The sequence below is a fragment of the Gallus gallus genome, chromosome 18 (assembly GCF_016699485.2).
Source record: "Gallus gallus isolate bGalGal1 chromosome 18, bGalGal1.mat.broiler.GRCg7b, whole genome shotgun sequence".
In the NCBI taxonomy this organism is placed as follows: domain Eukaryota; kingdom Metazoa; phylum Chordata; class Aves; order Galliformes; family Phasianidae; genus Gallus; species Gallus gallus.
The window spans coordinates 9,565,915-9,586,888 of record NC_052549.1 but is presented as its reverse complement, the minus strand read 5'-3'; the positions used below and the strand labels follow the sequence as shown (position 1 = coordinate 9,586,888).

The 20,974-nt window shown below is 53.3% G+C and overlaps 1 protein-coding gene across 3 annotated transcripts in view; it reads left to right on the top strand.

Annotated features, from left to right (window-relative positions):
* SLC39A11 (solute carrier family 39 member 11) overlaps window positions 1–20,974 on the top strand; it is a 59,879-nt gene that overhangs the window by 11,541 nt on the left and 27,364 nt on the right. For 2 of the 3 annotated variants that reach the window (XM_040649800.2, XM_025141834.2), the window contains exon 5: window positions 9,910–10,033. In XM_040649800.2, coding sequence (XP_040505734.1) covers window positions 9,910–10,033 — 124 coding nt within the window. Of the gene's footprint in view, window positions 1–9,909; window positions 10,055–20,974 lie in introns of all 3 variants that reach the window. The other variant, XM_046902187.1, reaches the window with a different exon arrangement.

The following is a 20,974-nucleotide window of genomic DNA, read 5'->3' as shown; positions in this document are numbered from 1 at the left end:
GGAGCTCTGTTGCTTCTTCCTTTTCTGGATCACTGCCCTTTAATGTCTCCTCCGAGCGAGCGAAACTTGGCGCTGGTGGAACAGGGAAGATGGTACAAGTCAGGGAAGGGAGAGAAAATGCATCTGGAGATAAATCACTGCAGGGCTCAGACCCTCGTGGGCTGCGTCACCCCGATGCGCCGTGTGCGTCCGCCCTTCCCATTAACCACATGGTTCCTTCCGCTGCCCGGCTGTGTGACATCCTCTCTGCTTTGGGGTCATCATGCTAAATGGGTTAACGATGCTTAATCACCTTTGTCTCCTCTACCTCAAGGCTTGTGGGGCTGAAAATGTCCGGTGGGCTCTTGCGCTATGCTGGGCGTGTGAAGGGGATGTCAGGTGGGCAGCAGCTCATGGGTACCCTACCAGGGGGCTGCAGGGGACCCCAGCCATAGCTGGAGCAGTGTTTGGGTAAAGGATGAGTGGAGGGAGGCTGTAATTCTGCCCTGGAAATATCTCCTCGATCGAATTTCTTGTTTTCTTGCCAGCTAGATACAGGGTTTGTTTTCTCTGACTGCAGAGTAAATCAATAAAGCTGCATGTGTTGGGTGGAGCATTCCTTAGATTTACAGCAAATAGTACCTAAAGTGCCTTTTAAAAGCCTTTCTCCTGGGTTGGCAGGTGCTCTGTGAGAGGACCCTGCATGGCAGAATTGTGCCCAGCACTTTGGGTGATGTTTCTAATCTGATCTGGAGGTTCTCACACTGCTGTTTGCAGCTGTGTGACGCCTTGACGGGCAGGTGGGAGTCTGAGGAGCTTGGCCAGGGGTCAGTGAGGGAGGAGTGAGTGCATGCGTGGTGTAGCAGGGGCCAGATCCCATTGATCCCCCCCCTCACAGCAGAGCAGTGCTGTCCTCCTGCCTCTCATCCACGTGTTTCTGAGCACCGCAGTGGGGTCTCGGTGTGTGCTGGCCTGGGTGAGCACAGCAAAACCAGTGATGTATGTGAGCTTTTCTTTAGAATCCATTCTGGGATCGAGCACTTTGCCCTGTGGATTTTAGGCTATTTTGGGGAGCGCTCTTGGGAAGGAATGGAGAACACAGTAAACAGACATCTCAGGGACACCGTCCCACATAGTAACAATGGGATCTGCAGTTTGGCTCAGGATGTGCCCGGAGGAGGTATGCACTGCTTCCCAAATCCCTGCCAGCCCCACGTTTAAGGCAGCAGCAGTGCAGCTCTCCTGTGGGATCTGCGTGGGGCTGGAGCTGATGGCTTTGTTAATCCGTGGGGTGATGGGCTGTGCTGGGGCTCATCACCAGCATCAATTTATAAACAGAATAAAAATTCCTCTGATGCAATCTGTTAATTCCCCTGAGACGCGCCCATCACGAGTTCCCACTCTTAATGTGCTTTTTCCTGTTCATCTGCAACTCCTAGAAAGTTAATTAGCTGCACGTCCTCATTGCTGTAGTAGGTGGAGGCTTTGTGTTGTGTTAACCAAAGGACGTGTGTGTGCAGTGTGTTATCTGGCTTATTGAGTTCTTGGCCATGGGACTGAAGCTGCCCAAGGCCTGGGAGCACAGACCTGAGCTGTGTTGGGTGTGGACCTGGAGCAGGGGATTGCTGACTGTGATTCCTGGGGCACTGGAGGAGCTGTGCAGCAGAAGGAGATGATGCTCTGCAGCTCATTCTGTGGTCAGCCCCTGCTTGGGGAGCTCTGCTTGTTGGGCAGGGTGGTGATGGTTCAACCAAAATGCTTCTGCAGAAGGTGGGAGCTGGCAGGCCTGTAATTGCATGGTTGCAAAACTCGTGTGTCTGTGAGCTGTGCTCACTGCTGGGGGTTCAGGCTTGCTCCAGATGCCAGCCGAGCTCATGTTCTGTGTGCAGGAGCTGCAGGAGTGGAGCCTTTGCCTCATAGCAGGGATGGGATGGGGTTGGTGAGCTGCAGCCTGACTGCATTCCTGCTTTGATCCGACTTCCTTTGCTTCAGGGTAAACAAACAGCAGCCCTTCTGCTTGGTCTGCTCCGCATCCTGCTGGCTCTGGCAGGGGGGATCCTACAGTGGTCACTGAGAAAGGGGACCACCTTTGGGAGCTGGTAACGTGGGGAAGGTCCTTGCACTTCCCTGAACCCACCTATGGGATCCTTGGTGGACACCAGTTCTCCTCTGACAGCATCTTGCTGGTCCTGCTCCCCAAGGCAAGCTTCCATTTAAGTAAATGATATTTCTTGAGTGCTTTGACCCCGCAGTGGTGGGAGCTGCTGACAGCAGGAGGTGTACAGTCCTGCAAAAGCCAGGGCTGGGGGACCCTGGTTTGATCCAGTGAGCTGCCAGCACTGATCCAGCCATGCTTCTCCCCCATTACCTCTATGCTGTGCATCTCTGCCCATGATAACGTGCCCATTTCCCTCTGGTTACCGTTACCTGCTGATAAGGCTCCAGTCAAAGTGGGGCTGCTCTCTGTCCTGCTGCATTTCAGTCACTGCGTAGGGGCTGGCTGAGAATAACAGATCTCCCCCATATCTGCTGGGTGCATCTGAGTGGTAACGTGGGGGGGTTGTTGCTGTCAGGGGCAGTTCTGCTGGATGCTGGGCAGAGTGAGCTCTTTGCTGACCGAACTGGAGCATGCACTGCTGATTGCTTTGCTTTTCCTCTGGATTGAGCTGCTGTGGGGCTGAGTGGGGGTGGCAGTGGGAACTGCAGCAGTGTCTCCACGTGCTGTCCCTGTACCTTAGGGATGGACTCGGTGATCCTTGTGGGTCCCTTCCAACTTGGGGTATGCAGTGATTCAGCGGAGGGCTCAGGGTTGGTTCCTGTCTGGGGATCGTGGTGCCAGTTCACAGTGGGGAGAAGCATCCTCAGCTGTAGGATGAGCTTCGGCAGTGTTTTACGCACTCATTTTGGGCACCTGCAAGAGGCCCTGTGCAGCCGTGGTACCATGAGTGCTATTGATGGCTCCTCGTCTGTTCCTTCATCTTCAAATCCGCCTTAGAATTTGTTCCTGGCCTCACCCAAATGAATGCCCCCACTGCGAAATGTGAACCTGCCATTAAGGGAAAGGAGAGAGTCAAGCTCCAATCGGTTGGGTGGTGAACTGTCAGGGGGAGGAAGGCTGCTTTCAGTGCAGAGCACAGAAAATCTATCTGCATCCATCTAGAAACGCAGCACGATGTCAGCCCGCTCTCGGGGTGAGCTGTGACTCACCCAGATCTGCTCGACGTGCTGCCTGCTCTGCACATGGGCTGCAAGGAGCTGATGCTGTGCCTCGTGGTGAGGACAGCAGTGCCCGTGTTAGGGGACACAGCCCCACACCTTGCTGCTGCACGGCCCAGCGTGGTGGGGAGCAGCCTGCGAAAAGGGTTTGTGTGTTGGCTTTTCACCCTTCTCACGGTGCTGTGCCCACCTGGCTGTCCCTCCCCCTCTGGCTGGGCAAAGGGGGGCACCGGGTGCTGCCTCAGGATGTCACAGTTCAGGTGTGAAAGCCTTTGCGATGCGTCTTCCTGCCTCCTGCCCCGCTCTAACGATCAACGAGAGGGTGAAGGTGAGGTGATGTTAATGTGGTGCTCTCAGGCTTCGCAGCCAATGCAAAATGAGGAGCTGCCACACGAGCCCTTCCTTAGCTGCGGGCTGGAAAGGCATCTTGTGCTTGTTTTACATTTCTCACATGCTGTTTTTTTTATTTTAGGGCCTGTCAGGACTTTATAGGTGAGGTAAACGCAGCACATATAAGTAAGTGTTATTTCATGGGTGCTTGGGCTGCAGAGAATGAGATGCAGCCAGGAGGGGAGCAGCACTGTGCAGGTTTACAGCCACCAATGGAGCTGAGTTGTGAAAACCCAGGCAGTGTTTTTTTACAGGTTTTGGTAGAATAAGCAAGGAGGGGAGGTGTGCTCCTCTGTGTGTGTGGGTGCTGCCCTATTTACCAGCAGGGAGCATGAGGAGGGGGGAGATGCTGAGCCCTGCTGGGTTCGCTCTGTGCTGGTGCAGCAGAGCTGGGTTCCTTTGCTGGAAGCTGTGTTGGTATCCAGAATGTGAACGGAGTATCCTTGAATGCAAAGGACGAGTGCAGGCTGTGTGGCTGGTGAAGGGCAGGCCCCAAATCCAGCTGTGCCCCATGGAGGCAGCCCTGGGTCAGCCTTGCTGCCTTGCACTCCCAAAGTGCACGAGAAATCTGTTAGCTTCTCATTGGCGGTAATTAGGAAGTGCCTCGTTCCTCATTACGCCTCTCTCTTGTAATGAATTAACAAACTAATTGGAGATGGAAGGGCCCGTCCTGCTGGGTGCTGGGGAGGCATGGGGCTCCTTCACCTCCTGCAGACGCCCCGAGCAGCTTGCATCTCCCCTGGGAGAAAGAAAGAGCAGGAGAACCTTGAGCTGGGGAGCGAATTGGCTGCAGGCTCTATCTTGGGATGATGCTCTGTTGCTGCTGGCTCAGGTGCACTGCTGCAGGGGAAGGGGCTGTGGCTGAGGAGCAATGTTCTGCCAGCCCTTCCTGGACCTGCTCTTCCCTTTTTTCCCCATCAATTCAATCTGCACCGATAGCAAATCGCTCCTGAGAAGCATACAGTGTGAAAATGAGCTGTTAATTGAAGTTCCCTTGGCTTTTTTTCCTTACTGTTGCGAGAAGTCTCGTGTGATAGAGGCTGCAAAAATACACAGAGCCACGTTCTGAATATGCAAGGTGAGGAGGAGGCAAAGATCGGGGCAGGATGCAGAGCTGCTCCGTTAGGCTTCGCTAAGCATGAGGAGCGAAAGCTTCGGTTAATCCCGTGGGTGGCTTACAGGCTTATTGCTCACAATTAAAACCTCATCTTGCAGCGCCGGCTCGGTGCTGCTGTGCCAAGTGATGGCAATGGGCAGAGCCATCTCTGGGGGAATTGTTCCAACTGGCTGCAGCTGGAGGACAGCAGGATGGCTGCGTTCCATGTGTGCGCTTCTGGGTGTCGCCACCGCCAGCCCCGCTGTCCTCACTCCAGAGGTGGATTTGGGGCTTCTGAGATGATTGCTAAGCAAAGGGCTGCTTGGGTCCGAAGGTCCTCCAAGCCTTCTTGGAGAAGGAGGTTGGTGACATCCATTTGTCTTCTCCTTTTGCCGAGGAGGTCTTGTTTGTTTAACAAGTTGTTTTCAGTTGGATCGCAGGGAAAAAGCAAAGCTCTGATTGCGTGTCTTTGTTTTTTGGAATGGCAGAGGTTACAAAAACTTCCTTCCCCTCTGCCACGTTAAATATTGCTCTTTACAAAACATCACGTTATGTAACAAACCCCCTGGGATTCCTTAGGGGCTTGGGAACGGCGTGCCAGCAACATTCCTGCGGTGTTTGTGCTCCCTCCTGGAAAGGCAGAGCCCCGGAGAAAGACCCATCTATTTTGGCTTTGACCAAAAATATCTCTTTTACCATCTTGTGTGCCTTCGTGGGACACCCGGCCGGGGTGCTGCGGGTCACCCCGTGGGACTGTCCCCATCCCCTGGGAGATGTGGGAGGAGGATTGATTTATTCCCACAGCTCATCAGCGGGGAGCGATGATTAGAGCTGCTGTTTGCAATTTGGAAGAATTATGAGTTATCAAAGTGGCTGATAATTAGCAGTGAATAAAATGTACTGGCAATAGTATTACATTAGTTACAGATAAACTGATATCCTTAATATTCACTTAAGCTCTCTTGGTCCCGGCTCTTAAGGGGAAGTTTTGCTGTCGCTTTGCAACAGGAGGAGCCCCTCCACTTTGCTGTTGTCTCCTTGCAAGATGCTGTTGGAGCAAACCTGATGAACAAATGCTGATTTCTTTTTTTCTATCCAGGGACGAACCTTCCCTTCCCCATTCCCGCTGCCATAGCTACGGGCTGTGTGGACGTGGGAGGATGCAGTGCGGCGGGAGGCAGATGGGAGATGCTCAGCGTGGGCAATGGGAGCCCCGGACCCCCTCCCCCCCCCCGGCTGTCCCGGCCCTGGGGTGTATTTGGGTGAGCGTAGTGCAGGCTGTGGGGTTGGGGGCGGTGGGCTGAGCCCCCTTGGAGAGCTGTGGGGTAAAGGTACGGTCTTGCTGGGGCTGAATGATTATAGGATTGATTGTTTTATTGGAGGCTGAAAATGTGGCTGTGCTCAGGTCCGGCCCTATGAGTCGGTGCTGATAGGTCTCCAATGGACTCTTGCTGTGATGCCTGGGAAAGGTGATCCCCACCCACTGCAACCCCAGCCCTGGGGCTTCAGTAGGATGAGAGATCACAGCCTCATGTTGCACCAGGGGATGTTCAGGTTGGATGTTAGGAAACCTTTCTTCCCCAAAAGAGCAGTAGTGCACTGGCACAGCTGCCCAGGGGGTGGTGTGGTCACTGTCCCTGAAGGAGTTCCATAACCATGGGGAGGTGGCACTGCGGGATGTGGTCAGTGGGCACAGTGGGATAGGTTGGGGTTGGGCTTGGACATCTTGCAGGTCTTTTCCAACCTTAACCATCCTGTGGTTCTGCAGAGATGGGGAGCAAGGGTCTAGCTGGGAGCTGTCTGTTGGGATTAGGGTTTGGGCTGGGTTTGTAGACCCCAAGATCTTTGTGTCCCCACCAGGACCACGCAAGCTCATGCTGTGCATCCCACGCATTTATTTTTTCCATACATCATCTTTTCTAGCATGGTTCCTGCTCTCCTGGCAGTGCAGCTGGTCGCTCTCTGTGGGTGGCTCTGATTGCTGCCTCTGGTTGTGCCTGCTCTGGTTCAGGTGTTAGGAAACCTCAGCCAGCTGACCTCCAGGGGAAGTGCAAGAAATCCTGAGGCACCTCCGTGTGTTGCAGTGCGGTGAGCAGAGCTGACCTGGCTCTCATTAGCAAGCCTGAGAAGAATTGGCTTTGAAGTGCCTTTCTGTTGCCCTGCCCGTTATTGCTGGTCTGTTATTAGCCGCCTCCAAATTAAAATGCAAAACAAGATGTACCTGAAACACCCGAAGGCCCATAAGTTTGCATAGGAAAACAGATTTGGCTTTCTCCTTTACACAGTGCTGTGTGGCCGTGCTGGGAGCTGGGGCTGTGCAGGGCCTGGGGCTGCCCTGCTCTGTCCCTCACAGCTCTGTTCCATGTCCCTGCTGCTGCCCACCCCTCCTGCTGCCCTCCCTTTCTGTTACCACTTTCTCTCTTTTAATAAGCACGAGCTGAGCGCCTCCGGGCACCATCAAAGACATCGCTTATTACCCTCTCTTATTTGTTCCTCTGTGTTAGCTCCCGGATAAGTTAGAAACGTTTATTTAGTTTTAAAATCGCATCATAAAATCCATCCCATTTCTTTTTCCCCTTGAAATGCTTTCTGCTGCTGGCTGATGGATGGCAGTCCGTGTCTGTGGAGCTGCCGAAGGCGTCGGCTGGGCAGCATCCAGCAAGGCAATGGGTTGGCAGCACCCCCAGGTTCCGTACTGCCTGATCCCCGCCACGCCGGAGCATCGTGTTTTGTCATCCCCATTTCTTTGTTAATTTGTTCTCCCTTATTGGTTGCGTGGGGAAGGAGCAGATTGTTCCTTCAAGGCGTCGCTCCGCTGTGTTGCTGTTAAACTCAGTTCTGCTGGCAGCTGGTGCGGGAGGGCGGATCAGCAGTGTGGGGGCATCCAGGATGCTGTGGTGCAGGGCCTGACCCTGCTGCGTGGTGAGAGCTCTCCTTCAGCCACCGTACAGCTCTGTGCTGATCCCTTCTGTATGATCCCTTTGCCTTGCAAGGACGTGAGGAAGAAGAGAAGCCCGTCCCATGCAGCAGGGCCATGGGGCTGTCTGCCCATCTGTGGCATGGGTCCCTCTGGGGAGCTGGACTGGGATTGTGGCTGCTGCCGGTCTGCTCCTTCCCCACACTGTAGCTGCTGCAGGTGAGGGTTTCACACCCCTAATGGGATTTCCCTGTCGCAGGGCATGAGCTGCTGGTGCTGCCTGCTGCCCTGCATGCTCTTGGGCACCTCCTTGGCTTTTCATTGTGGATACAGGTGGAAATTGACTGTTCTCTGCTGCCTGTAAGGATGCGTGTTCCCTTTGAACACAATGGGCCATGAAATCCTAACGACTTTTCTGCTGCAGCTCCGCAAACAGAAGCGAGGGCCGTGGGGACTCCTGTGCCCAGAATAGTTTCCTCCCAGCTCCGCGGGCCTTCCTGTGCCTGTCTCCCATGCATTTGAGCTTTTTGGAAAGTAATCAGCCCCCGTGGTTATTTCAGTTAACGCTAATTAGTGGTACAAGCTAATTAATGTGGGTTGACTTCCCTCTTCTCTTTCTAATGCTTTTTTAACCCACTGACACATTCCAATTAAGGGACTCACGCAGGGACCGGACTGAAATGACTCAGAGCCATCACAGTTGGAAGAACCGTGTGCTTTCCTGAAGGTCACTCATATATTTTCCAATTGATGGAGTTGTGTGTTTGTGCTGCCAGCAGGGAGGTGACCTGACCTTACAATAAGCATCTGAAATACCTTCAAGTTTGCGTCTGCTTGCATGGAAGCAGAGCTGCGGGTACCGTGTTGCTAATCATTGGCTGTGCAGCAAATAGCTGTGGGATGCTGCCCTGCAGGACTGCAAGTGTGGAGGGAAGCAGTGTGAGCTCAGGAGGACTGTGCTGGTGAAGCCTCTCTAACGTGAGCTGCAGTTGTTTGGATGGTGGTTTCTATTTGGTAGCTCTGTGCGTGGGCAGGGAGAGCACGCTGAAGGCAAGCCCGTGAACTTCCATTCTTCTTCTCTCCCCATCATGAGCCATAGTGCTGAAGCTGTGCTGTGTCTCCTGGTCACCAGCCATCCAGGGGTTGCTGCAAATCACTTCTATTGTCGTAGAATTATTAAGGTTAGAAAAAGCCCTCCAAGGTCCCTGAGGCTGACCCATCCCACCGTGCCCATAACCACATCCCTCAGTGCCACATCCCCACAGTTCTGAACACCTCCAGGGATGGTAACCCCCACTCTCCGGGCAGCTGTGCCAGTGCCCAGCTGCTCTTCTGGGGAAGAAATAGTTCCTGCTCAAGCAGAACAGCAGCCCCCCACCCCCACCCCAATGCTGCTTGCGGGTGCTGGGTTAGAGGAGGTGAGTGCACCCTGATTAAACTGCAAGAGAAGGCCGGCAGCGAGTGTGTGATTAGCATTAATAGCCCAGGTCAGACCTTATTATGCAAATGCTGGGAGAAGAGACGACTGAGTTATTCATCTTTAACCTTTATTTTTGTTTAACATGACCTTACCCAGCGAGGCTCCCGTTACTGCTGCGGGCTGTTCGGTGCACGTCCCTTCCTTCTGCTGCCACCAGCGCAGAGCTGAGCCCGTGCTCCTGCCTGGTGACATCCGTCCCTGTGCGTGCCACTGCTGCTGGCTGGGAACCATGGGGCTCCGGGGGGAACGAGCAGCCTGGGGGCAGAGCTCAGTGCCACGTGTCCCAGAGCACAAGCAGGGCTGCTAGGATTCCTTTGGCCGATGCTCTGGCACGTCCCTGAGCGCAGCAGGTTTGCGTGAGCCTTGCCTGGGTTGGCAGGGCTCAGGGTCCCTCTCGCTGTGCGCTCGGCTCCCTGCAGACTTTGCACGTAGCTGGATGTGTTGGTTTTGGCCATCTCACGCTGTTTTTTGGAGATTACAAATGCTATAGGGATATACTCCAGCTGAGTCTGGAGTCTCCCAGGGCCCTCTGGCTCTGGAAATAACACTGGGTGGTTGTGAACGTGACATCTCACTTAAACGCTGAGGAAACGGGTTCATTTTGGAACATACTGTTTCCCTTGCCAACTCAATGCATGCTGAAGAAATGGGACCCTGATGCCAACCCTTTGTCGGGGTCAGCAGGACCGGGGCACCTCTGGGCACATATGAGCTCTCTGTCTCCCAGGCATTCCCAGCCATGCAGATACCGGAGCAATCCCTGGGGACAGGGCTGGGAGAAAGCCAATGGGAAGACATGGGAAAAGCCTAAATTTGCCTCTTGCATTGCAGGGTTTCGGCGGACCCCCCTCCACTGTGTTTGCCTTGAGCTGCGAGCCCCGAGTGGCGAAGGAGAAGTGTGAGCAGGATCCTGCCTGCTGGCCGGACCACGAGAGCGAGCTGTCCATCCGGATAGGTAGAGCTGGGCACCATCCAGGCAAGCATCCTGTCATATACCACCCGCAGAGCGTTTGGGAATGCCCTTCTTAAGCTGGCACCCAGGCTGTGACGTATGTGATTGACAATGGCTTGGTTTTGACACGTGCGTGCGAAGTGCACCTCCTCTCCCCTCTCTGGGTCTGTCTCTGTGCTGGCTTTCGTTCCGAGAATCATCATTTCTGTTTCTACTTCACTTCTCAAAACCACTTGCACGTCTGCCTGTGGCTACGAATGATTGATAATTAGATATCTAATGCACCAGGGAAATGAAATCATCAGCTCAGCCTGAGATGAGTTTACTCTGAGCGTGGGCACAGCGAGCACTGCCCTGCCCTTGCTGCTCAGTGCCATATGGAGGTTCCTGCTCAGCTGACCCTCGGTGCCCTCCCTAATTACAGATGAGAGCCCACAGTCGTGCTGTCGCTCCTCATTTTGGAGGCTAATAGGATTTCAGCTGCCAAAGCGAGGGGTGAAGTGGCTCCTTGGCAGCTCTTTCCGTTTGGAGAGCTTTTAAAGAAGGAACTCCCAGTTTGGAGTGGTGGAAGCTGGCCAGGTGTCCAATGCCCGCGGTGTGTGTGTGTGGGGAGGGGGTGCCATGCCCTGTGTGAATCCTCTGTGCGGCACGGCGTGCTGTTCTGCTGCACTGCAGCCTTTCTGTAGGCAAAGAAAAGGTAATTTAGGGAATTAGTCCGATTGCCGCTCTGCTTTATCTTGGTTGGAGATAGGGTGAAATGCTGCTTTGGTTGTCTGTAATTGGGAGCGGGCTGAGATGAAGAAACGATCCTTTTTGCAAAGAATAGCGCTATCCCCATACGCCAGGCTCTGTCATTTAACAGCATTGCTTAATTGCATGTTTCATATAATGTTTCCAATCTAGGCATGCTTCAGGATTCGAAATGCCAGCTTGCATTTCCCCAAAGGGAGGGAGGGAGGGAAGCCCTGCGCTGGGCACGGTGTGCTGCGGGGCTCCCACAGCAGCCTGAGGGCTTCTCCAGCATCCCCTCTGTGGGGGTTTTGATGTTCAGTGGGGCGGAAACTCCATCCCGGGGACGGAGGAGAAAGCAGACAGCCCAGCAATTGTCAGAAACCCAAACCACTGCAGTTTGATGTTTTCATCTTCTTTCGTAGTCGCAAACGAATAGCGCAAATGGTTTTGAGAAGGGAAAATTTCCATCGGGCTCCGTGGTTTTTCTCTCTCTGGGGGAACAGCGTTAAGAATCTACAACGCGTTAATTCTCTTGTTTGTTTCTTGCTGCTTTTTTTGCCTGCTCGGTGTGCCCACGAGGTACGCGGAGCCTTTGGAGGAGGCAGCTCTCCCCGAGCACTGCTTGGCTGGGCTCCTGGGAACGCTTTGGGAACATAATGGGTACTTTTGAAGTCTAATGGGTACGAGCTGCAGCGCTTCAGCCTTAATCGCTGTTGAATCATTGACCCTTACTTCATATTTACATGCTTGAAAATCGCTAAAGCTGTGGAAACAACAACAACAAGATCCCAAAGCGCCCCGCTGTGCCGTTCTGCGGTTGTCTTTGCTGGCTGGAGGGGGTGGAGGCGCACGGACCCACCGGGCTGCGCTCTGTGGCTGCGGCGCCGGGGATCCCCGGCCTCAATTCCTCCCCACGCAGCTGCTGACTGCTCCGTGGGTCCATTGGATGGGGGCTGCCCTGGAGGTGCTGCAGGCGTTGATGTGGTTCCAAGTGAGATTTGATGGGAGTTGGTAGGGGGCTCCTCCTGCGTGCGTGAAGTGGGACGTGAGTGTCCGCATGCCGATGGGAAATGGAGTATAGGCAGATCTGTGTGAGCTGCAGAGAAATGTGTGTCCAGACTCGGTGTTTGGTGAGTGAGATAATCTCTGGGCTTCGGTTACTGCAAATCCAGCCTTGCCTTTGCTTTCTTTGGGTGGGAAAAGGTGGTAAGCTGTTTCTCCCCCACCCTGGGATCACGTTGCGATAAGGATAAGGAGGTTATTTGGCTTTGCTCTGCACAGACAAAGCCCTCCAGAGTGCTGCCCCCACCCCACAGCCATCCCAGCTCCAGGGGTCCTCGTGCTCCCAAACCACGGGAATACTTCCAGCAGATCACTGCGGGCTGTGCTCCCTTCTGCAGGATGGGAAGTCCGGGTTTGACCCCTTCCGTCACAGCTACGTGCGCGGTGTTCTTGGGCAGTTCTCAGAAAGGATTTACATAGGGCATGGCATCCTGCAACCCGAGCTGTGACTCACACTCCTGCAAGCTGCGGCTGTGGAGCAGCAAGGCGTGCTGATCCTTCCCCATGTCCTGGTGCAGAGCCATTCATCTGATGGCGGGCAGTGATGTTCCCAAGCAGCCTCCTTCATTCCTGCTCTGATGTTCCCGTTGCTGTATCACAGTGAAGGTTCTGTGTCCAAGGAAATGCTTGGATGTTGCCAGTGTGTGTATCCAGCAGCGTGCTGCCAACGTGGAGTCATCCCTATGAAGGGCCAACCAGGGTTAGCTGGTAGTGGCTCTGCTGACTTTCAGAAGGGATAGTGATAGGACGAGGGGGAATGGTTTTAAACTGGGACGGGGAGGTTTAGGTTGGATATTAGGAGGAAGTTTTTCACCCAGAGGGTGGTGACGCACTGAACAGGTTGCCCAAGGAGGTGTGGATGCCCCATCCCTGGAGGCATTCAAGGCCAGGCTGGATGTGGCTCTGGGCAGCCTGGGCTGCTGGTTGGTGACCCTGCACATAGCAGGGGGTTGGAACGAGATGATCACTGTGGTCCTTTTCAACCCAGGCCATCCTATGACTCTATGAAATGGCACTGTGGCATTCTTGCACAGTTCAGTGAGCGAATCCGCAAGGGAAGAGCAGTTGGGGAAAAGTACTGGTGTGTGAAATAGCGTGCTTACGAAATGAAATTTCATTAAATGTGTTACTTATATGAGCCACGGGACTTGGGGACATTGTAGACAAATCTTGTTAGATGAAAATTGTATTCTTTTTTTTTTTTTTTCCTCTTAAATTTGAGCTGCTGCAGCAAACCAGCTGCGCTGCCAGCACCAGCCCCGGAGCTGCCCGAGACTCATCAGAGCCTTTCTAATTCCCTGCTCCTTTTCTGAGGGTCATTCTGTCCTTTTCTGCTTCGTTTTTTTTCCCCTTCAAAGGCAATTATTGTGTATCAGGGTTGCTGCTGCGGACTGTGCAGAGAGGAAGCAGACCTCGTTCATGCAGCGCAGCTTTCATCAGCGCGCGGGCAGTTAAAATCCTGTAATGATGTAATAAACCTCTGATGAAAGGAAGGAAAAGAGCTGCAGAGATGAAAGAGGGCCCCAAACCCCTTAGAGAGAGGTTAAAAAGAGAGGGCAGAGGGTGGAGTGTGGGCTTTGTATATCAGGCACAGTGTATGTAGTGCTCGCCTCTGTCACCTGGTTGTGTCCCTGCAGCTGGAAAACCCCCCTCCTGGCCCCATTTCTCATGGGGTTGGGGTGGTGTGTGCTGTGCTCACTGGGATGACCAGAGCTATTGGGGTTCCCCAGGGGGTCTGTGTTGGAGCCGGCCCTGTTTAATATCTTAATATATTCGTTGATGGTCTGGGTGAGGGGATCGAGTGCACCCTTGGTATATTTGGCACTGAGCTGGGAGGAAATGTTGGTCTGCCTGAGGGTAGGAAAGCCCTATGGAGAGATCGGGATAGGCTGGATCAATGGACTGAGGCCAGTGGTATATGAGTTTCGATGAGACCAAGTGCCAGGTCCTGCACTTTGGTCACAGTGTGCCCCTACCAGCTTGGGGCAGAGCAGCTGGAGCACAAGTCTTATGGAGAGCAGCTGAGGGAATGGGATGGTTCGTTCGGCAGAAGAGGAGGCTCAGGGGAGAGCTTATCTTTCCCCACAGCTCCCTTGGTGGAGGTTGTGGTTGGGTGAGGGTCTGCATCTGCTCCCAGGTAACAGAGATGGGATGAGAGGGAATGGCCTTATGTTACTCCAGGGGAGGTTTAGGTTGGATATTAGGAACAACTTCTTCTCCAAAAGGGCGGTTGGGCACTGGCACAGCTGCCCTGGGATGTGGGGATGTCACCATCCCCAGAGGTGTTCCAGGTCCATGGGGATGTGGCACTGAGGGATGTGGTTATGGGCATGGTGGGATGAGTTGGGGTTGCACTTGGGGAACTTGGAGGTCTTTTCCAACCTCAGTGATTCTGTGATTCATTGTCTTTAGGGGCTGCTCTCTGTAGCCAGCGTGAAAGGCTGCGTTCTCCGTTCTTTTACTTAGGATATAGAGAATATCCCATATATATATATATAAATATAGAGAAGTATTTCAGATATCTGAGGCTTGTAAGCTCTGTGTGGCTTTTGGGAACAGCATTCCAGCAGGAGTTTGGTGGATACAACAGTAAGACGGGTCTCAGCCCTATGGGACCCTCTGCTCCCCGGTCCAGCTGCTAAGGGGGAAAACTCCATGGCAGTGACCTGTGCCCATTGCAGGGCTGTACCCCCCTCCCCACTCCCTGAGCAGCAGTGGAGCTGTGAGCAGTGATGCTGCACAGTGCCTCTGCAGCCGCACGACCCGTGGTGATTCATGGCAGCAATATCCAGCTGGAGCCCCATGTGTGCGTCAGGAAGGTTCATTAAGCCATTACAACGTATGCAACACGCAGATCCCCCTGCAGAACGGGATGCTCACATTGTTGGTCCCACTGCATTTGTTGTAATAGCGTTGACACACTCGTGCCATGCTTGGCCTGGAGAACTGCTGCACTCCAAAGGCATCAATTCATTTTGAATTTTAATAGCCAGTGTGATGATGAACGCCTCTGGCTACAGCTGTATTGATTTAAAAACATTCTAATGCCCCTTTCTTGAGCATTTCAAATGGTTATTGACCATCCCTGTCAAGCTGGGTGCTGGCGGTGGGTTTTATGGCCATGACTAAGTGTGAATTTATATACACGGAGCTTCAAAAAATAAACATAAAAAATCAGAGCATGTAATCCCTCAGCAACTGATAAAAAGCTGCCTTCAGATGGAGCCTCGTGCCCCTGTTCTGGTCAGAACCTGTATTTCTGAGTCTAGACGTGGCAGGGCGGTTTGTCCTCCTTCACCCTTGGCACAGCGTGAGCATCTCCTCGTGTGTCAGTGCCCCTTGGCAGGTGAAAAGTGTTCAGGAATATTTCTGCGGGCTCAGTTCTGCCTCCCTGCGCTCCTCCAGGTCTGCAGTCAACAGCTCCAGGTGAAATCAGTTGAGTTCCCGACCACATTCAGCCCAATCCCCGAGCCAACGGCAGGTCACAGCCCAATCCCCGAGCCAACAGCAGCTTGTGACCTCTGGGGGTGTCTGTGGTGTGTGGGGGGGCAGAGTCCTCGTGTCTGTCTGTGCCCCAGCTGGTGGCTGCTGCTCCCCACAGCCCTGTGCTTGTCATACTGCTCCCAGGAGGAGAGCTGCCTGCTGCCCAGCCTTTGGAGGGGACATCTGTGTGTGCCATGCGCTGCTGGCACTGCTCCCCACTGGCTCTGCCTTCCATAGCTTCTTGGTAACGCATCCTTCGTTCCTTCAGTGTTCTCCCGAATGGAACATGGCCAGAAGGGCTCAGCTTTGCTTTTGGCTTCTCCGCCTTCGTCTGTTCGGCTCTCGGAGCTGCGTCATTTCCATCGCTTCCATTCCCCCTTTGGAAATGCAGGCTCGTTTCCATCAGCCCTCAGAGATGGTGACATTTTGTTCTCCTTGAGTGTTCCGGGGATGTGGTGCAGGTGGAGGAGGATGGCACAGAATTACGTTTGAATTGTAGGATGGTTTGGGTTGGGAAGGGACCTTGGAACTCATCTTGTTCCAACCCCTGCTGGAGGGTTCCAGCCCTACCAGCCTTGCTGGTCTTTGGGGTTTGTGCCCTGCAGGAATCCTATGGATGGTGCAGCGATGCCTGGTGCGTTCTGTGCTGTGTGCATGGCAGGGAGGGGACAGATGCCACCTGAGAGTGGAGAGGCTGTTGTCTTTGAAGTGGCTTTTCCTGTGAGCCTCTTACCTGTTGTGTCAACACAGGCACAGATTTAACAGCACGGGATGTGGCTTTCTGCTCTCCCCTTTGCTGCGTGTGGCCGTCCCTTTAGTCCAAAGCAAAGCTAGCAAGCCAGGTGGGCTGGGTGGGCTCCCAGGTGCTGCAGCCTGCACGCCCACCTGCAGAGCCCTTTGCTCTGCTCCGTGCTCGCTTTGTGTAAGCGCAATCTGTTTGTCTGTGGGGCTTATTGAGGTCTGCTGAGCGTCGTGCTGTCAGGACGCGCTCTGAAATCAGTGCTATCAGCAGGCGTGGAGGCTGCCGAGATGCTTTCTGCAGTGCTTATGGCCCTTAATCAGAGAAGTCATTTCCCAAATTGAGTCTCGTTAACTCTGTGCAATATTAGCAAGGAGCTTTAATTTCCTGGCTACGCCCGGCAATCTGTTACCTCTTTTCACTCAGTTTTTAACTCTGCCTCTGTATCAAATAGGTTATGCAGCCTTGGTTCCACCCTCAGCCCGTTGGTTGGGGCAGCTCTGTTGGCGCTGCACAATGGTGCAGGATCATACGGGGTGGGAAAGCAGTGAGAGGTGGGCTCCTCTGCTATCCTTTGTCCTCCAGGAGCACCCACTGGAGCATCCCTTGGGGACATCTCCAGGGCTGCATTGTGCTTTGGAAGCTGTGCAGAGCTGGGATCCATCCTCAGCCCTTTACAGGCTGCAAGGGGATCGCACAGGGGAGCCATTCCACCGCAGCTGCCTTCAAGAAACCCTTAAATCTCAAGGTTTATTAAATTGAGCTGAACTGGCAATCAGTGTTATTGCTTCTGGAATGGATGTTGCTGTGTTGGGTTGGTTTTTTTTTTTGTTTTTTTCTTTTGGCTTCATTCAATAAACATAATAATTCATTTATTTCCTTGATATGGCTCTTCAGTTGAGTGGGGACAGGCATAATTGTCATTCGCCCTAAGGATGCTTTGGAGGGCGAAATGATCCTTGGGACCTCTTGCAGTCACCAGGTATGACAGCAGTGATAGCAGCTGGGGGTGCATACAGGGCATGGAGCATGAAGTGCATAAAGGGAAGGGAATGAATTGCATCAGGAAATGGGTTGTTCTCCGCACTGAAACTAAACAAACATTAAGGGTAACAGTGTACGAAAGCAGTCAGGGTTGACGTGGCTTCAAGTGAGTGAGGTGTGTGCTGTGGGGCTGGGAAGTGATGGGGTGGGGATTTGGGCAATCCTGAGCTGGAGAGAGGGGTACAGTCTCCTGCCCCATATATATGTGTATGGAAATATATATATATATAGTGTCTGTTGCCAGGCAGGTGCAGTGCCCTGCTCACTTAGCAGAGGCCTCCATGGTCACACTGCTTACACAGCCCTGTGCTGCTTTGGGATTCCTGATTGTTGCTGGGGCTCTCCTGCCTCTGCTTTGCTTTATGCCAACTCTGAGCAAGTGCAAAAAGCGCTGCAGCGATCTTCTGGGTGCAGGGAAGGCTGGGAGGCTCAGGAAGCTGTATTCCTTCTGACAGCAGCTGATGGGTTTTTCCTACTGGGGAGGGGGTCCTCCTGTGATCTGTGGCACTGATTCTTTCCCATCTGATTTCAATTTCAGCACATTTCCACGTCTGTCCACGATGGCCTGGGGCAGTGGTTGCTGCCCAGGCCCTTCCCATGCAGCCTGCTCCGTGGTATATGGCACAGGATGATGAACATGCCTCTGCACTAAAATCCATGCTTTCTTTCCACCCCCCCCAGGAAACTTCTCCAGCTCTGAGCGTCGATGGCACTGACAAATGCTGCACTCACGGCACTATTGCTCCTGGAACTGGTGGGGACAGAGCTCTGCTGGGGTCAGGGCTTCGGGCTGGTGGGCAGCCTCAAAGGGAGCTCATAAAAAAGCAGGGGGTGGTGGTGGAGCTGTGCAGGCAATGGGATCTGGAGTAGGTGCTGGAATTCTGTACTGCTGGCATAACACCTGGTGCGTGCAGAACACGAGCACACAGCACAGTGCTTTGCCTTCAGCTTGTAGCCCTGGAAAAAAAAAAAATAGCTCACAGAACCTGCCAAGGAACTTAATTTTTAACCTGTCTGTATCTATTTTCGTGCACTTGCTACTTAAATATTAAGTGCTACATAAGGTACGCAAGAATTGCGTGAATATATTAGATGGAGGTTTAACAACTGAAGTGCAAGCAGAAGTTTTGCTTCCAAAAAGCCTCCGTGGCTGTGGAACAGGGCTGCTTCCCCCCCACTCCCACGGCACAGGGAAGGTTTAGTGCCCACGTTGTGCTATCAGCAGCCCAGGTTGCAGGGATGCCATCACCAGGGGCTTCCCCAGCTGCTTGGGCAGCACTGTTTAGAGACGTCCTCTGAGTACTTTGAAGGATTCGAGTGCTTGAAAAATATTTTTTGGAGAAGTCTCCAATGATGGCTGTGCTGTGGCAGCTCTGGATTTTGCATTGCGTGCCTAAGGCTGAGTGTCTGACTGTCCTTGGTGCCACTGGGGGACTTATCAGCGGCTTCATTTCATTTTGATTTCATGGTGTCTGCAGAGTGAGCTCCCACTGGTGCTGTGCCAAGGGAGCCCTGCCAGCAGAGCTTCCCCTCTGTAGCCCTGCTGCAACCTTGCTGGCACCCAATGACCCATCCCAGAGCCATTTGGATGGTGCTGGGGACCCAGGTGACCTCGTGCCCGTGCACCAGCCTTGTGCTCAGCTTCTGCCTTTGGAGGCTGCACCCTGACTTCATCTTCATCCTGCAAAACAGCTGCAGTGTATGAGCAGAGGGCAAACGGGGCTTTTTCTCTCATATTTACGTATATGTATTTTATATTTTTCAGTTGGCTATGGGAGCAGGAGGCTGTGGGGCAGGAGCAACCCCAGCACATATAGCTGAAGCCAATCTGTGCAGTGCTGCTGGGGAGGTGCAGGATGTGTCCCCTCGGGGTCCCTGCATCACCTGCTCCCCCCTCTGCTGGGTCATCTCAGCTTTTGTCCTACAGAAAACAAATCTAGATGTTCTTATTTACAGCTGAAAAAACTTAGGATGATGATGTTTTTTCCTTTTTTTAAGGCTAGGTGGTTTCTCATCACGTTTTCTCCCAAGCTCAGCTCAAGTCTCTATTTTTGGAGCCCTATTTCCCTGTGAGTCCCGGGGCTGCAGCGCTCTCGCTGCCATCTGGCTGCATGCATGCAGCACGCTCCTCACCCCCAGTTCTGCTGCCCCCACCCCGCACGTGCTGCATCCCACAGGGTGTCTGCAGGGCTGCGCTGGGTCTGTGGCAGCAGATGGTGCAAGCCGCCTTCAAGTCGTGCAATTGCACTGAATCTCCAATTCCTCAGATTGAAATGCTGCTTATTTATTTATTTCGCTGCTCCTCCGGGTGGCTCCTCTTTGTTAGTGAGGGGATCTGCCTGCAGTGCTGCAGCGTGGCTGTTCCCTGCATGCTCTGACAGCATCCATGAGCCATGCCTGGGTTGTCAAAGGACCATTACAGTACTTTCTAGGCGCTTTCAGCTCTCTCTAACGTGCAAACGGGGCTGTCCCTGTGCCCCCTATTCTCATTCTTTTTGTGCTGATGCCCAGTGCTGCCCCTGCTCTGCTGCAGGGAATGCAATCTGTAGGATTTGTAGAATGAATTATTTTCAAGCTGCACTACTTTTTCAAGGAGCTTTGTGTGAGCATGGCGAGGCATCCAACCAGGCTCGTAATGTTCTGATAGCAATGGATGTTTGTGCAGGAGTTGGTGAGCGCTGTGCTTGGAGCAGAGCAGCTGATGCCTGTGGATGGGTGCTGGCACTGCTGATCATCCTCTGTGCAACGTGCAATGTCAATGGGCTGTGCTGGGCATGGCCCTGCGGTGCAGATTCTGTGGCTGTTTGGACCTCTGGTCCCTCATGCATTTATTCATCGATTCTTATTTTCCAACAAATTGAATTAATTTGCAAAGGGAACTTCTGTAGCTGAAGCCGTAACGTCCTTCTGGGATAAAAACAAGAAGACTGAAAGACTTTGAATGAAGGCATGTGAGGCTGAAATTAGGGAAATAATGGAGAAGAATAGAGCAGCTCCTCTGGGCTGGCTTTAGGCTGGCGTCTTGGGAGTGCTGCAAGGAAGTCTGCACAAAGAGCAGATGGATGGAGCCCTGCTGAGGGGCTCTGTGGCACAATGGTGGCCGTGGGGATGTGATGCTGAGCATCCGGGGCACCGTGGTGGCCCTGTGGGTGGCACCACTCCTGCTGGTCCCAATGAGAGCTCAGTGTCCTTGTAATCAACTAAAGAGATTTATTTGTTGCTCCCTTACTTCAGGAATCAGATGCATCCCATCTCACTAAGATCGGGCACTGTTCCCTGCCAGGGATTGGAGATCTGAATGCAGCATAGTGCTCCGAAATGAAGCAATTAAGTTATCTCAGATGTGTAAATTCTCAGTATCAAATGATTCAGCAGTACACTTCATCTACTGGGAGTTCTTTGAAGAGCTCTTGGAAGTTAGCAGGAATTAGTTTGCTTAAAAGGACCCGGTGCATGTAATTACATTTAACGTTGTGCTGCTGCTCTTGCCCAAGAAGTTAATCTTTAAACACTGCAGACACCAGAAGGTGAGTTTTGGGCAGCCATCCTCTTTGGCACCATGTCACCTGTGTCACCCTGAGGGGTGAGTGATGCTTTGGCCTCAGTGTTACTGCAGGGCTGCTGTGTGCTGGATTGGGGCTGTGTCATCGCTGCCTTTGTTCAGTCCTCCACCTGGCTACGGCTCGGTGGTACAGCCATGGTGAGGTCCTGCTCTTGGGAAGGTCTCCTCTGTGCCTTGCACCTCTGGTTTTGGGGTGAGGGTCAGGCTGCTCTCATGCTAGGTGCTCACTCCCTGCCCCATTCCCAGCCAGGTCCCTGCTCTGGGGATTGCCCTGGGCCACCACCATTGCTGCTGGAGGCAGCTGCCAGGGCATTGGCTTTGC